Here is a 15,882-nt window from a genome sequence, read left to right on the forward strand (position 1 = left end):
CACCTCGACAGGAGCGTCTTCTGATGAGAAGGGTTGAAGAAAACTGGCATGCAAGTTCACTACAGTTATCTAAAGAAGTAGAAAGCCAAACTGGGGTGACTATTTCCTGTGACACAATATGGCGTACACTGCAGAGGAATGGCATGCATGGATGCTGTCCACGAAAGAAGCCTCTCCTAAAGCCCAGGCACAAAAAAGCCCACCTAGAGTTTGCCAGGGCCCATGCTGACAAAGATGGGACTCTATACTCTGGAGTGATGAGACCAAGATAAATGTTTTTGGAACTAATGGCGTCGCAAAGGTGAGGAATACAAAGAAAAATGCATGGTGCCTACAGTGAAACATGGTGGTGGCAGTGTCCTTATGTGGGGCTGCATGAGTGCTGCTGGTGTCGGGGAGCTGCATTTCATTGACGGCATCATGAATTCACATGTGTATTGCTCTATACTGAAAGAGAAGATGCTACCATCACTCTGTGCCCTTGGTCATCGTGCACTTTTCCCAACATGATAATGATCCTAAACACACATCTAAGACCACTGTTGGGTTTCTGAAGAACAACAGGGTGAAAGTGATTCAGTGGCTAAGTATGTCTCCTGATCTGAACCCAATTGAACACCTATGGGGAATTCTGAAGAGACAAGTTGAGCATCACTCTCCATCCAGCCACTAAAAAGAGAGATCATTGTTGAAGAATGGAAAAAGATTGATGTTGCAAAATGTCGCCAACTTGTTCATTCCATGCCTAGAAGACTTGGTGCGGTCATTAAAAATCATGGAAGCCATACAAAGTACTAGATGTAGTAGTTTTTGTTGTGGGGTGTACTCATTTTTGCACAACCCAAATTTGAGTAAAACTGAACAAAATGTGTAATCCAAGTTATATTATTAACCTTACTTTCACGTTAAGTTAAACAGATGTTATATTAAACTTTGTCTTGTCAACATTTTGGAAATTGTGTTCATTGAGATATTGTTTAAAATGTTACTTTTCAAAGGGGGTGTCCTCATTTACGCTGAGCAGTGTGTGTGTGTGTGTGTGTGTGTGTGTGTGTAAACCCCCCACAAAACCCCCCCTCCCCCAATTTATTCAATTAAATTTCAATGCAATTATTCAATTAAAACAACTGCAAGGTTAGATATACTTTGGAGCCCCTAAAAGGACATGTGTGTTTAAAAAATAATAAATAAAAATATATTTTTTAAAAAGGGTCTGCAAGTTGATTTATGATATCTTGTGGTACATTTCATATTCTCACATACATCCCTCTGTGACACCAGTCTCCTCACATTTATGGAGTTCATACATCTCATGTAATTTCTTGTGCATGTGAGAAATGTTAAATTTTATTTTTTATACCCAGGTCCCTTCCAGGGCTCCATAATGTACAGCTGTACAACCCCAATTCCAAAAAAGCCGGAACACTAAAATGTAAAAACAGATACCCTATATTTCATAGAAAATAGTACAGACAACATATCAAATGTTGAAACAGATTTTTTTTTTTTATAAAGTATGTGCTCATTTTGAATTTGAGGTCAGCAACACGTTTCAAAAAAAGTTGGGACAAGGGCATGTTTACCATGATGTTGCATCACCTCTATTTTTAACAACACACTAAACATATGAAGAGACCAGTTACTGTACTTTTGAAAGTGAATTGTTGTCCCGTTCTTGCCTGATGTACAATCTCAGTTGCTCAACAGTTCAAGGTCTCCTTTATCATATTTTGCACTTCATAATACATATGTTTTAAATGGGAGACAAGTCTGGACTGAAGGCAGGCCAGTTTCGCACCCGGACTATTACCACGGAGCCATGCAGTCGTACTACTTGCAGAATGCAGTTTGGCATCGCCATTCTGGAGGGGAGAGTCAAGGCCTTCCCTGGGAAAGCAGTCATCTGGATGGCAGCATGTTGCTCCAAAACCTGTGTATATCATTCAGCATTAATGGTGCCTTCTCAGATGTGCAAGCTACCCATGCCATGTGCACTAATGCTGGCTTTTGAACTGTGCACTGAGAAGTCAGATGGTTCCTCTCCTCTTTTGCCTGGAGAATGCAGTGTCCATGATTTTCAAAAATAATTTCAAAATGTTGATTTGCCAGACCAAAGAACAGTCTTCCATTTTGCCTCAGTCCATCGTGAGAGAGATCAGGCCCAGAGAAGGTGGCAGAGTTTCTGGATATTGCTTATATATGGTTTTAACTTGTATTTGTGGATCCAGTGATGAACTGTGTTCACAGACGATGGTTTTGCAGAAGTATTCCCAAGGCCATGCAATGATTTCCACGACCGAACCATTTTTAATGCTGCATCACCTGGGGGCCCCGAAGATTACATCCAGTGTTGGTTTTCAGTCTTGTCCCTTGTTCGCAGAGATTTCAACCTCTCTGGGATGCTCTTTTCAATCATGTTACTGACCTGTTGCCAATTAACCTAAATAAATTTAAACATTAGGCAACTTTTCCAGTCTTTTGTTGCCCTGTCCCAACTTTTCTGAAACATGTTGCTGGCATTAAACATGTGCATATACTTTCATTTAAAAAAAAAAAGGGCCCACAATAATTTCTCTGTTTCAACAACTGATATGTTGTCTGTAATATTGTCAATGAAATACAGGATTTCCAGGATCTGAAAATCATTGCATTCATTACATGGTCTTTAACAGATGCTCTTATCCAGAATGACGTACAAGCATTCTGTTTTTATTTACATTTTACACAGCATCAACTGTTTTGGAATTAGGGTTGTACACGTACACAGAAATTACATACAGTCAGAGTAGTCCTCTTACCTCCAGTTTGTTCTCCTGGCATTTCTGTAGAGGAAAAAAAAAAAATTGAGTTAAACTGTAGAGCTCATTAAAGGAGATACGCAGAACCATGGCCACACTTTGTTCATAAATGCCTTGAGACCTCAAGAATGGCATAGGAATAGTTTTAAGCGTTGACAATAAATCTAATATAGTAATTTTTATAATTAAAATGATTCATATAGGTAGTGGTCAGAGTGAATGACCTTGACATCTGTGACGTCACCACAGGAAGGCTATCGGTCTCCTCGCCATTTCCACTATACTAAAACACAGAGCTAACTGCAACTTCGAGCTTCCATATTGAGCCAATTTATCGCCATACCATGTAGATGTGTTGCTGGCAGGTGCAGCAACACGAATGAAGGTGGATTTATGTTGCATTCATGGCCCAAGAATGTTCAAACTAAAGATTTGGATGAGTTCTGCGAGAAGTTCACGGGCACATTGGGCGCCTATGAAGTGGTCTCTCCTCTCCTCTGCACATTTTACTTAAGACTCGTACGAGACTTCTGATCTGTTGAGAAGCATAGCCCCTATTGAAAGAGGGTGCAGTACCAACAATTAAAGGAAAAGAAAACTACAAGAAAAGGAAAGCAAGTTCAGTTGCACCAGTTTTCCCGGAGTGTGAGCCGAGGGCTGTTGCTAAAACCCGGGACAGAATGGGGCGCGACATTGTTCGGGCAGTGACCTCCCCGTGGTTGTTTCTAAAACCGGTGACATCCTGTCCTGTCCCGGGTTTTAATAATTGCCTGAGCACTCAGTATGGAGAAAATGGAGAATGAGTGGACCAGCCGACTGATTTCTCCGCTGGATATGCTTGCCTCAGCAGTAATCTCTCACCCTTACGTGGAAGAACCAAATGAACAGAGAACTGGATGAACAACTGAAAGTCAGACGATTGCTTCAAAACAAAATCGGCTACAAGGTCGGCCTTCAAGAAGCGAGAACACACATGGGTAAGATGCGACTCATTTGGATACAAAACAAAAACACCACTTGTTTACCTGCATTTAGATTAATACATGTAACTTGTATTGTGTTTAAGTTACCAGTATAAGATTATTTAATTTGCTTAAGAATGTGATTCTCAGTTCATCTGATTATTTAGCCTTTTACGTTTTATCAGTGAAAATGCATGCATGTTGCATAAGTTACAATGCCTATCCTGTTTTAATGAGAGTCAACCCACAATCAATTAAGTCAAATCGGTCTTAGTTGAGCAAGTCAGTAATGGTATTTCTTACTTTCACCATAAATTTTTATTTAAGATTTTGGTCTATAGCTGTCAAAGGCCTTGGCCTTAAAACCGGTTCCTGCTGTGACGTCACGCACTCAGGGCTGGCTGGCTCAGCTCAAATGCCAACTTTGCGGTCGATTTTAACTCTCAATTATATATTATTCCAATTTATGCAGCATACAAGAGTCAAGGATGGAGATACTATCCACTCAGAAATGTATTTAAAGGTGTCATTCCACAACAAACCATTTAATACTTGCTCTTTTTGAAATACCATAGGTCACTCAGAGTTGCATATGCATGCTGCACGTGAAAATGTTCTTCTACCCTCATTCCCTGTATTAGCCTATGAAAGAAAATAGATGGAAAAATGAGCGAATCAGAAAAAGCCCTACGAACTTGCGTCACTTCGAAAATTAGTCGTCATGGCCTCGCCCATAACCCACTGGAGGGAGCGTCACAGTGCTGTTAGCCAATCAGAAGCAATACGTTTACATCAGGGCTTTGAACCGGTTCAAGGAACGAAAACGAAAACCGGGAACTTTTTCTATTTCACATGGAACAGAAACGAAACCAGAAACTTTATTATTTTTTATGTTCCGGAACAGAAACGCTTATTAAAAATAATGGTAACCGGTTAATACCGGTTTTTATTTCATTCCTCAAAGTTTCTGTAGCCTACAAATAGTCATTCTTCTCCTGCGCAAGTTTCTATGACCCGCTGGGGTTCACTTCCTGTGTGACGTTCGCTGATTGAATGGAGAGCGGGAAGGTGGACTACTAGTAAGTGCATTACTGAGTGTCTCTGAGCAAAGAAGAGCCTGAACGATGCAACCTCCCTATTGGCCGTTTGTAAAAATGTATCAATTGTTGCTCTTCCCACGGGAATCATCGCGGGCTCGAGAGACGAGACCTGACGAGTTAGTTCGTTGGTAGCAGAACAAAATGTCTGGACACAAATCGGATTTTCAGAAAAGGAAAGAAAATAAACGGAGGGTCGAAAATACAAAAAAGGAGGCAGAAAATGCAAAACGAGTTTTAAGGTAGGACAAATGGTTACTTTTCTGAGGCAGCCCGCCGTGGCTGCCTGCAGGCTTATTTATTATAGCCCATTTAGTTAAAATAGTTGATATAAAATGTTTATAGTTATAGTTATGTGATGGTTGTCCTGATTTAGACTGGTGGTTTTTTTTTGGGGGGGGGGGCGGGGGGGGGGGTTGCGCGATGTTGCACCCGGGTCCAGATTAGGGCAGAACCGGCCCTGGCTACATTTCAGGTGTAGTTTGTTTTATGTATGTATGTACTTGCATAGATGTGTACTTGGTCTTCCAATATGGCGCCTAACAAAATCTCGCAGCGCGGTGACGTCATGCGGTAGCCCTGTATAGGGCCTGACTAGCCTTTGGTAACACACTAAATGAATTATCTTTCATTTTTGGCACTTTTTCTGTTTGTGTAGATGGGAAGACATACTGAGAATCCAAATCACCAACATTTGAAATAATTGTTTTGAATTATTTCTTGTCTTATTTAATGAAGGTTGTAATAGAATTAGCCTACATTTGGCTTAAGCTGGATGAGACAGAGACATAATTTTATAGCCATTTGTTAAACCGCTGACAGGGAACGTAATTAACCGTTCCGGGAACGAAATTTTTTTTGTTCTAACCGGTTCGGGAACGTCTATTTAATGGTGGAACCCAAAACCGGAAACGTTAAAATTCCGTTTCTGTTCGGAACGAACCAATAGGAAAAAAATTCCGGTTCAAAGCCCTGGTTTACATGTCATGAATATTCATGAATAAGAGCTGAAATCCTGTTCTCTCCCCACCCACTCCTCCACCAAACTAGAACAGCCTGAAACAGGAGCACCACAGCTTTTTTTTTTTTTTTCACCAAAACCGGCTCACAGGGCATTCATTCAGACTAGAGACCACCGCACAATTAATGAAAAAACGATGCAATGACACCTTTAAAAATAAAGGTTCTGCATATCTCCTTTAAGGTGAAAGTTTCATACAACAGGTTCCCATACAAAGGGCAGCATGGTGGTGTAGTGGTTAGCACTGTCGCCTCACATCCAGGGCTATATTGATTCACAAACAATTAGCTGAATAAATAAGACTTCAATTATTTTAAATATTTTAATGTCAACAACACTTTAATACCTCACTTTAAGCTACTGAGTTTATTTTGCTAAGCAAATTTCCTCATTTGTCTTGACTGGCTTTCCTTCAAAACAGGAGCCATTTGCAGGGATGAGAATGAAAAAAGTCTGAAAAAAGACAGGGGTTTGGGGGCTGCAGGCACCCAGCGGGGCCCAGGGGCAGAGCCCCGGTGGGGGCCCAGGGGGCGGGAGCTAATGATTTTTGGCTTTTTTTTTTTTTTTTTTACCCCAAATCCATTAATTTTATCAGCAAAAAGTTGCAATTTATTTGGAAATAAATTCCCCTTCTTGGTGGGCTACCAGGTGAAAATGATTAATATGGTACAAGAGACTTGTTTTTAATCAATTCACATCTGATGATTTCAAAAAAATCAATGCACCTTTTAATATAAACGAGCTCTACAGTATTATACTTCTGGATTTTTGTTATTCATGTCTTTGAATACTCTAATCCTTTAAAATGAAGTGCAAACCAGAAAAAAGTTCTATCATATAATTCTCTTAAGCTTTCTTCTGATGTTATCATGGTAGCAGGAGGTCTTGCATATTAAGCAGGCAACATTCAACATCACTTATCACTTCCCTTTCAACTGTTGTGTGTACTAACTAGGTTTTATCTGGACAGGATGTTGTGTAATGTAATGCATATACCATATGGTCAATTTGAAGATCAAAATGGTGATTTTGAATTAAAGAACAGGCATGTACAATTGGCATTACATACTGGAATTTTTTTTTAAACCAAAAACTAAGTTCATCTCGGCCTAAAAAATTTGGGCAGACGCTCCCGCGTGGCACATGCCAGCAATTCAACCCCCCGTCCCCCTATGAAATGAGCAATAAGTAGGAGAGTTATACACGGTATCATACCTAAAATTTTATCAGAAATATACAGTAGATATGATACTATGATTCTCCCCAACATGCTACATTAGATAAGCTAACCCCATTTATAAAAGATGCACACTTATATATGACGTGTATTTGATATATATGTGATATACATGATGTATATTCATACATTGTTACTTTACGGAAATCTTCAATAAGTTTGGTCTTTTCATGACGGCCTGTTGTAGACCTAAATATAACGCACATGAAATGACACTACTCACCTCAACATGTCTTTTACAATCATTTCCATGGGCAATGCTGAAACCACTGTTGCAAACAGGACATCGCGCGAAACTGTCATTATTTTTGACCCTTATTAGACAGGGATATTCTTTTATGTAATCTGAGGTGAACTGGGTTTTGTACTTTAATTTTTTGGGGCACGCGCTCCCTCTCTGCCATGACGATCCTGTAGCCTGCACTGACTGAACTGAAAACTTCGGTCCTCAAGAAAAGAGATAAAAGCCTGCCCACACAAAGCTGATTGGCTTATTTTGCTGAGTAACCCAATCAGGATGCTCTGTGTCTAGCATGTGCTACATGAACAGGCACACACGCAGTGTCTCTTGCGTTCCCTTGCGCACTCTGTTGTATGCGCACATTAAGATGCGCGATGCAGACAATGTTTCGCGTGCACGCTCTTGCTCGCTTGCTCTAGATTCCGGGAGATATTATCCAATTTGTGGGCATCAGGGAGCCACCATCAATATGCGGGAGACTCCCGGAACTTGCGGGAGACTTGGGATGTCTGCGTTATAAGGTGGCCACAGATCATTAACCATAACCATAACCACCCCCCCGAAAATTTCTCAACGGATTTAAATCGATCTCAAAAACGATCATTTTGGTCTGAAAAAGTCGGAAATCCACCGATCGGTGGAAAATTCTCATCTCTGCATTTGTATGGATGTGTATTTGTCCAAGCTAAGAAGCTAGCGAGTGACAATTTATGACCATAAAGGTCATAATGATGCCACACATGGGTGTCCATTATGGCTATTAATTTAGGACAGTATTACTGATTTTGGACAAGACGGTGGTGGTCCAGTAGTTAAAGCAGATATGCAGAACCTCATCTCATTATCTCTAGCCACTTTATCCTGTTCTACAGGGTCGCAGGCAAGCTGGAGCCTATCCCAGCTGACTACGGGCGAAAGGCGGGGTACACCCTGGACAAGTCGCCAGGTCATCACAGGGCTGACACAGACACAGACAACCATTCACACTCACACCTACGGTCAATTTAGAGTCACCAGTTAACCTAACCTGCATGTCTTTGGACTGTGGGGGAAACCGGAGCACCCGGAGGAAACCCACGCGGACACAGGGAGAACATGCAAACTCCGCACAGAAAGGCCCTCGTCGGCCACGGGGCTCGAACCCAGACCTTCTTGCTGTGAGGCGACAGCGCTAACCCATTACACCACCGTGCCGCCCCTAGGCCAAAGTCATATAAATAAAAATTTATGGTGAAAGTAAGAAATACCGTGACCAACTTGCTCAATTAAGACTGATTTGACTTCATTGATTGTGGGCTGACTCTCATTAAAACAGGATAGGTGTTATAACTTATGCAACAAACATGTACATGCATGCATTTTCACTGATAAAACATAAAAGGCTAATTAAATAATCAGATTAACTGAGAATCACATTCTGAAGAAAATTAAATAAAATCTTATACTAGTAACTTACACACACACACACACACACACACAATACAAGTTACAGGTAGTCGTCGACTTACGACCGATCAACTTCACGACCGTCTGGTTATGACTGGCAAGTGTTTCCCAGCTGAACTAGCTGAGCGTACGACAGTTTCCGCCCCAGCTCCCGGCAGCGCCCCTCACCGCGTACAACAGTTTGCGCCCCAGCTCCAGGCAAATGCGCAGTCTCTCTCGCGCACTCCGTCATACAGTTTCCGCCCCAGCTCCTGGTTTATGAAACGAGCAAATGCTCCCGCCAGCCCGAGCGCTGCAACAGCGGATGACGTAGACGACCCACAGCCAAGCACCAGTGATGCCAGCGGTCACTAAATTTTATATTTTGCTGTTTTACATTTGTATTTTGGTATGTTTCAAACGAAAATGTTTTCTATTTTTCACACCTGTATTTCATATTTTTTGTTTTGCACATATTAAACGAATTGTACTGTACGCAGTGTAGTATGCAGTGTTTGACTTAAACCAAATAATGAGCCAAGGTAATGAAATAAGAAAATGTTGATAAAATAAGACTTTAAGATGATTACAATATCATTACACATCACAATATACTTGCGTTCATTTAACATAGGCCGACTTACGACCAGATCGGTTTACGACCGGTCAGTCGTAACCAAACGCAGTCGTAAGTCGACGACTACCTGTACATGTATTAATCTAAATGCAGGTAAACAACGTGTTTGTTTTTTATCCAAATGAGAGTCGGCGCTTACCCGTCTGTGTTCTCGCTTCTTGAAGGCTGATCTTGTGGCTGATTGTTTCGAAACAATCTGACTTTCAGTTGTCTGTTCAGTTCTCCGTTCATTCATTTCTTCCACATAAGGGCGAGATGGCAGCAATATTCAGTTTAGAAATAAGACTGCTACTCCACTCTCTCTCTCCCCCTCCCCCCATACTGTGTATTCCACCATTACTGCTCGGCTCAGGCAATTACTAAAACACGGGACGGAAGGTCACTGGTTTTAGCAACAACTGCAGGGAGGTCACTGCCCGAGCGATATGTCCTGTCCCATCCCGGGTTTTAGCAACAACCCTCGGCTTACACTCCAGGAGGACTGGTGCAACTGAACTCACTTTAAAAAAAAAAAAAAAAAAAATTCTCTTCTTCTCTTCTTTAACTGTCAGGACTGCACCCTCTTTCAATACGGGCTTATAGCCAACGCTTGTCAACAGATCAGAGGTTTCGTATGAGTCTTCGGTAAAATGTGCAGAGCAGAGGAGACACCACTTCATAGGCACCTAACATGCCTGTGAACTTCTCGCAAAACTCATCCAAATCTTTGCAGTTTGAACATTCTTGGGACATGAATGCAACATAAATCCACCTTCTGTCGTGTTGCTGCACCTGCCAACAACACATCTACGTGGCATGGCAATAAATTGGCTCAAAATGGAGGATTGGAGTTGCAGTCAGCTCTGTGTTTTAGTATAGTGGAAATGGCAAGGAGACCGATAGACTTCCTGTTGTGACGTTACGGATGTCAAGGTCATTCACTCAGACCGCTACCTATATAAATCACTTTAATATCGTAAAAATTACTATATTAGATTTATTGTTGGGCGGCACGGTGGTGTAGTGGTTAGTGCTGTTGCCCCACAGCAAGAAGGTCCAGGTTCGAGCCCCGTGGTCGGCGAGGGCTTTTCTGTGCGGAGTATGCATGTTCTCCCCGTGTCCGCGTGGGTTTCCTCCAGGTGCTCCGGTTTCCCCCACAGTCCAAAAGACATGCAGGTTAGGTTAACTGGTGACTCTAAATTGACCGTAGGTGTGAATGTGAGTGTGAATGGTTGTCTGTGTCTATGCGTCAGCCCTGTGATGACCTGGCGACTTGTCCAGGGTGTACCCCGCCTTTCGCCCACAGTCAGCTGGGATAGGCTCCAGCTTGCCTGCGACCCTGTAGAACAGGATAAAGCAGCTAGAGATAATGAGATGAGATTTATTGTTGGATCCTTTAAAACTATTCCTAAGCCATCCTTGAGGTCTCTGCATATATCCTTTATATTGGTCCATATCCTGGACCAATTTCGTTTTTTTTTTTTTATATGAAAGTATGTCCCTTTACACACTCATCCAGAAGGGTAATTTTGCACAAGGCCATCTGTCTACAACAGAAAAAAAAATAAAATAAAACGCGTCTGGAGCCAGATTCGTGACATCACCTGCGGAACCGCCAGCAGGCTGAGAGAGCTTGCACAGTTTCAGTGCACAGCCTGTGTAGACCAAGTTTAGCAGCTAGCAATTTTGGACTGAAATATGGAATTGTCACCTTCAGCTTCTCAACCCATGGATTCATGTATCAATGCTCATCTATCTATTGTTACATAAATCATTTTTTTCTAATTACCATTATGTATTTATATTTTTCTTCATTTAGAAGAGTACTGGTTACTGTAGGAGAAAGATTTCATAAGCTACACACATGGACTCTGCTAAGCAGGGTTGTATATACATTTAAATGTGTTTGACAGGTTCCAAGATCTCAAGCCCTGACACGCATATCCCTTGATACATGTGAAGTAAAATGTAAAGAAAATTAGATTAGATAGAACTTTATTGATCCCTTTGGGTGGGTTCCCTCAGGGAAATTAAAATTCCAGTAGCATCATTACAGGATAAACAGAGAATAGAAATAGAGAAAAAAATTCTAGATAAATTAAATTAGGTATTTGCATATACAAATAAGGGGAATGTGAACTTGCTGCCGAATAAGGTCAACGAGCTATCCGCACTGAAAATCCAGCGGATTTACTGGGAGAGCAGCTTATTTATTTTTACGGAGACCTGGCTAAACACACCTTGTACCGGATGCTAACGTGGACCTGCGGGGATTCACTGCTGCGAGAGCAGACAGAGACACTAAAGCACGTGGGAAAAGCAAAAGGTGGGGGACTCATCGTTTACATGAACAACCGCTGGTGTAACCCGGGACATTTCTCCGTAAAGACAGTCTTATGTTGCCCGGACTTGGAGCTGCTAGCATCACCATCTGTGTTTACATCCCTCCGAGGGCAGACGCAGCTGCTGCATGTGAGGGGATTCACTCTGTCACCGCAAGGCTGCAGACACAGCAGCCTGAGGCATTTATCATTTCTGGGGATTTATACACACTACTTTGGACTCTACTTTGGCTGCCTTTTACCAGGCGGTGGATTGTATCTTTTTAATTTCCCTGAGGGAACCCTCCCAAAGGGATCAGTAAAGTTCTAAGTGTATTATTGCCCAGCGCTTTCGTGTTGTTTACTTTTGTGTGGGTCAATAAATAACATTATCCCTGTACCACACAAACACAGGAACACCTAATTTGGAGTATAGTCTCTTATTTCTTACCCTGGCAACAGTCAACTTGTGAATCGCTGATTTTCTTGGTCTTTTTCTCAGCTCTGCTTGGTCCTTGGCTTCCGGGGGCCTCGCACGAAGCGCTCCCATTTCTCTCTCATTGTCCGGTCTTTTGGAAAATGATGAGTACTAATCCCATCAAGATTGGTGTTGCTACACCCTCCTATGATACATCTGTTAACCATTTTAATAATTACATAACGAAGAAATTTGCAGAAAACCACCAGGTCGTTTTCTCAAACAAACCAGCACTGACGTAGGATTCAGGAGGAGGCGTCCCGCATGGGACATCACGAAAATCACTGTTTGCCAGGAAATCCAAATGCCAAGTTTTTTCAGAAGCAGACGAATTCGCCTCAAATGGCTTGATTTCAACTGAATTTTTCTGGTATTGCGCAAGGTAAAAAAAATTGCACAAAATGCAAAATGTGACAGATATTTGACCAAAGTTTAATATAAAATAGGAGAATTACATTGATCTTGCTCCTGAATTTACCCGTGATATGCACTTTAAGGCTCTAAATTATTGAATGGCTCCCAGCACCACCAAGCAACTGCCACTGAGCCCTTAAAGTGCATATCACGGGTAAATTCAGGAGCAAGATCAATGTAATTCTCCCATTTTATATTAAACTTGTCAAATATCTTTTGCATTTTATGCAATTTTTTTTTTATTATCTCGCACAATACCAGAAAAATTCAGTTGAAATCAAGCCATTTGAGGCGAAGTCGTCCGCCTCTGAAAAAACTTGGCATTTGGATTTCCCAGCAAACATTGATTTTCGTGATGTCACGTGTGGGACGCCTCCTTCTGAATCCTATGTCAGTGCTGGTTTATGAGAAAACGACCGTATTATTTACATCCCTGGTGTTGTTGCCGTCGTCTTCACTACTTGAATCATCAAATCCAAACAGATGAAGCCCCAATTCTGACATCCCATTCTTCATCCAAAGGTGAAGTAACATTGTGCTCAGGTGACAATTCCATATTTCAATGCAAAATTGCTAGCTGCTAAACTTGGTCTACACAGGCTGTGCATTGAAACTGTGCAAGCTCTCGCAGCCTGCTGGCGGTTCCGTAGGTGACGTCACGAATCTGGCTCCAGACTCCCTTGGGATTTTTCCAGACACATTTTATTTTATTTTTTCTGCTGTAGACAGATGGCCTTGCGCAAAATTACCCTTCTGGAGGAGTGTGTAAAGGGAAATACTTTCATATTAAAAAAAACCCCGAAATTGGTCCAGCACTAAGTGTGGGGCCCTTAACCCTCAATTGAGGTATTTCACCTGACGTCACAGGGTCACGTGATGCCCCAATGTCCGCCATTTTGAATGTCAAGCTACATACTAACGCTGCAGACAGAGGGAGAACCAGCTTGAAAAAAAAAACGTGTTACAGACACCTAGAATAGATTAATTTGTCAGTAAGCACTCTATAAATAACCATGGTGTTTGCTTGTTGTGCTGTGGGCTGCCACAACAGACAGGGACAGCGTGCAGGACGCTCCTTTTACCGGTTTCTAGTGATGGGAATTTCGGCTCTTTTTCGGGAGCCGGCTCTTTTGGCTCTTCTTACTATAAGGAGCCGGCTCCTTCGGCTCCCAAACGGCTCCTGAGATTTTATTTTTTATTTAATTGCTGCAATTAACTAGTTAATTAATTACATTATTATTTATAATTTTATCAATACGATGTTTTCCATTTTATTTTTTAGTTTTTGTAGCCATTGTAAAGCTTTGTAAAGTATAGCAGTGTAACAATGTTCTAGCTATAGAAATAAAACTTACTTACCAATTAATAAATTTTCTCACAAACATAATGCAAAACTGTGTTATATTACCAATATAAAATACACAGCTGATTTTCCCCTCCTCAGGTGCCTCACAGACTCCTCTCCCTTGCGCTCCACAGCTTTAAGCATTACACCAATTTTCGTATTTTCGCAGCTGTGAATGACATCAACCCCCCCAACCAAAAAAAGTAGGCGTACACCATGCTACTTTTTTTCCTTTGAATGGTAATAGACAACAAAGACGCAATCGGACAGCAACTTTTTTTGTGAAGGTCTCTCTCTCTCTCTCTCTCTCTCCCTCTCTGAGGCACCTAAGGACAAAAAAAAAAAACTAATTCGGCTCCCCAACTCGGCTCCCACCAAAGAGCCGGCTCCCGTCGTTCACTTCAAAGAGCCGGCTCTTTGAACCGGATCGTTTGCGACCGACACATCACTACCGGTTTCCTACTGACCCAGACAAGAGGGCCAAATGGATTGCAGCTGTGAAGAGACAGGATTGGGAGCCAACAGAGTACTCCAGACTTTGCAGTGATCATTTCATTTCAGGTTAGTTTATCAGTTAATGCAATTTTGATAAAATATATAGCAAAAAGTAAATGGGTCAGTGTTTGTTAACCCATCTGAGCAGTGAAACAAGGCAGTGTTAATTTGTCTAGGGTTGCATGTAGCAGACATCAGACATAAAACGCAATAACAGAGGCTAGAAAGAAACGGGACATAGAAATAAATAAACAGGGCTCCATACCAAGGCTGGGTACAGTGTTTGTGATAAAAGACAGATCCAATTTAACATGAATCACAGCTTACTTTCTTGTTAAAATGTGCAAAGGTCTCCACCATTTCATACCGCCTTGCACTGAAGGACTTAAGCGTGCCGTCCAAAATGGCTGCGTCACGTGACTTGGTCACGTGGATGAAATACCTCAATAGCTTACCTCAGTTGAAAGTGGCTTCAGATAAAAGCATCAAAATAAGGGTGCTTTCACACCTATTGTTCCATTTGCCAAATCTGAATCAGAGCAAAATCAGTATTTTTGGTTTACACTGCATCTAATTCAGTAACATGCAAATCCACCTTTAGCAACAATAATTTGAAGTAAAATGTTTGTCGTTCAGTGTCTCATCTTTTTGGAGACATTTTTTGGCTCCCTCTACTTTACAATATTGTTTCAGTTCATTGAGGTTTGAAGACATTCATTTATGCGCAGATCTCTTAAGATCCTACCACAGCATCTCAGTTGGGTTGAGGTCTGGACTTTGACTTGTCCATTCTAACACCTTGATTCCCCCCCCCTTCTTTAGCCATTCAAATGTTAATTTGCTGGTGTGCTTGGGATCATTGTCCTGTTGCATGAACCAATTTCTGCCCAGTTTAACCTGTTGGACAGATGGCCTTATACTCATCTAAGGACCATTCTGGCATAATGTGGGGTTTGTTGTTGTCTCAATGACTAAGGCCCTGTCCACATGGCAACAGATTCAGGTGAATCTGATAAAATTGTTTATCGTTTCGGCCTGGCGTCCACACAGCACCGGCGTTTTGGGTGCCCCAAAACGAAATCTTTTGAGAACGGGTTCCAGAGTGGAAAAATCTGGCAACGGCACCGTTGCGAAGTCGTCTGGATGAGTAGAACAGATTTGTTTACGATGACGTCACAACCACATGTGCTTCACGCCGGGTAGAAGTGTAACGAACTCAATGCGAGTTGTCAACAAATCCTATAACTTGGTTCATGAAACGCGCTTACAAAATATTTTCACTGTGAATATTCATTGTGTAATGGTGCAAAGTGTGTGAGAGAGAGAGAGAGAGAGAGAATAGCCCTTAGGGCAGAGTCAATCCCGCCAGCAAAAATAGGGAAAAAAAAGGAGCGATCTCACCTCTTCAGATGTTGGTTTAAGTCCTACAATA

General features: G+C 41.7%; 1 protein-coding gene across 1 annotated transcript in view; it reads right to left on the reverse strand.

Annotated features, from left to right (window-relative positions):
• mtch2 (mitochondrial carrier homolog 2) overlaps window positions 1-15,882 on the reverse strand; it is a 93,176-nt gene that overhangs the window by 7,586 nt on the left and 69,708 nt on the right. The window contains exon 4 of the mRNA XM_060911150.1: window positions 2,799-2,822. Within this exon, the coding sequence (XP_060767133.1) occupies window positions 2,799-2,822 (24 nt within the window). The remainder of the gene's footprint in view (window positions 1-2,798; window positions 2,823-15,882) is intronic.

This window comes from Neoarius graeffei, chromosome 27 (assembly GCF_027579695.1).
Source record: "Neoarius graeffei isolate fNeoGra1 chromosome 27, fNeoGra1.pri, whole genome shotgun sequence".
NCBI lineage: Eukaryota > Metazoa > Chordata > Actinopteri > Siluriformes > Ariidae > Neoarius > Neoarius graeffei.